Here is a 2,054-nt window from a genome sequence, read left to right on the forward strand (position 1 = left end):
CCCCTCGTCCTCCTTCTCAGCATCAATGGCGCTAGGTGTATCCAAGATGGTAAACAGCTCTTCGGCCGCACCGGCAGCCTTGGAGACAGCAGTAACATTGGGTGAGATCTGTGCGAGCGCACCGGTACCCATCATGACAGCAAAGAAGGCAGCAAACACATCTCCCGGTGTAGTATCACCTTTCGAAGCCTTCCATCCGCCGTACCAAAGACCCATAGAGTACATGACCCAAATACTGGCCAAGAACAAGGCAAATACAGCGGACGACATCTTGTGCAGTGCGATATTCTCCTTCTCGGCTTCAAGCACTTTGTTCTCAAACTTGGCGATGGCTTTGTGCTCGCCATTCAACGACGCTACTGTCCGAATCGACCCCAGTGTCTCCTCCGCGACCGATCCAGCCTCAGCGTAGACCTTCTGCGCCCAGTCCGATTTGATTCGCATCGTCTTAATCAACCAGCTAAGTGAGACCGTCATGACAGGCATGACACCCGCCATTACTAGGGTGATATCCCACCCACGCGCGAATCCAATGATAAAACCCACGATAAACTGAATGACAAACCGGAACGAGTCTCCGAGTTTCTGCCCCATTCCATCCTTGATCCTCACTGTATCACCCGTCAAGCGACTCGATAACTGCAGTGCGTCGTTCTCATCGTACCAACTAATGTCCATGTACAGCATGTGCTTCAAGGCCTCACTTCTCAAAACTTTCATCTGTCTCTCTGCACTGTAATAGAACGCCACGTACGAAATGTAGTCCGTGATGAACATGAAGATAGCGATGTACAGATAATCCAGCGCTGCACTGTTCACCTTGTCCATATCCACAGGTGTAGACGCAAACCCCGACAGAACGTCACCAAACACGATGGCCAAAAGCGGGAACAATGCGCCGTTGGCTCCCGTCGCGATGATTCCAACTCCTAACAGGATTTTGTCAAAAGTTGTTGCGTACCGGTACAAACTCGCGAACTTGAACGAGGTGGGACCTCCATTCATGACCTCGTCCAGCAGCTTGGGCTCGGAGCTGTCAGATTCACTGCTGGTGCCATCTTTGTTGGCCTTGACGTCGACGGCAGTGGCGCGAGGTGTCTCTACCCGTTGGTACGAGATCTCGTCGCTGGGCACCAAGTCGGACTTGTCCAGACTCGGCATTTTGGCAGATGTACACCGGAGATTCGAAGAAACTTGTGGAATCGGTCGTGGTCTCGATGTCTGGCGCTTGTGCTCAAGGCAGCGACTTGAAAAATGAACGAACACGCATCATGTGCGCACCGCATCGTGTTGACAGCAACAGGACGAAGATGGAGAGCTGATCGCTCCTCAAACCTATCGAAGAGACTATATTAGTCGGTTCGGTAGATTCCTAGATTCATAAACATTTGTACCAGCATGGGTAGTAATCATTCGAGGTGCATCAACATTTTTTGTCCTTCCAGAACGGTGAGAGAGTTCTTAATGCCTTGGAGCCTCCCAAGTAGTTCAGCGGTAGCATGCCTGCTATTTAATTAGTTTGAGCTCCGTGCAATACACATTGATTCCAGTCAATTGATAATAATGTTCTGTACCCTTATTATCACAGGATTGTGAAGTGACTGCAAGCTGGCGTCAGCAATTCGGAATATAATCAGGAAGTCGGCAGGTTGGACGACATCTTCGAACCGACAGCGCAATCGAATGGCCATAACTTAGCTTAGAATCACAATTATCATTACATATACTTAAATACGTGTTCTAACTTGCTGTCCTTCGTATCTATTCCTATCGCTTCAGTACTTCCGCCTAATTCGTACATGGGATACTATCTGAAATCCAAATGTCTATAAATTTAGCTAGCCTATACGTAAATGGGGATCGAAGTTATGTGTCTAACTGCGCGGCGTCTTCATTATATCGCAATATACAATGTATAGATCGGGAACACTGACTGGCATTCCTGTTGAATGATTGATGATTGATACAGTTGGCTTGTCGTTGTAGGAATACGGTAAAGAGATCGCAATCAAGGCCTTATACACGTAGACTACGTTGACCTTTGAAAAAAAAAA

At 48.1% G+C, this 2,054-nt stretch overlaps 1 protein-coding gene across 1 annotated transcript in view; it reads right to left on the reverse strand.

Moving 5' to 3' along the window:
* PPTG_18143 (hypothetical protein) overlaps positions 1-1,332 on the reverse strand; it is a 4,267-nt gene extending 2,935 nt beyond the window's left edge. Inside the window, exon 1 of the mRNA XM_008916255.1 lies at positions 97-1,332. Coding sequence (XP_008914503.1) covers positions 97-1,161 — 1,065 coding nt within the window. The 5' untranslated portion in view covers positions 1,162-1,332. The remainder of the gene's footprint in view (positions 1-96) is intronic.
* Positions 1,333-2,054: the final 722 nt, after the last annotated feature.

The sequence above is a fragment of the Phytophthora parasitica genome (assembly GCF_000247585.1).
Source record: "Phytophthora parasitica INRA-310 unplaced genomic scaffold supercont2.81, whole genome shotgun sequence".
NCBI classification, from domain to species: domain Eukaryota; phylum Oomycota; class Peronosporomycetes; order Peronosporales; family Peronosporaceae; genus Phytophthora; species Phytophthora nicotianae.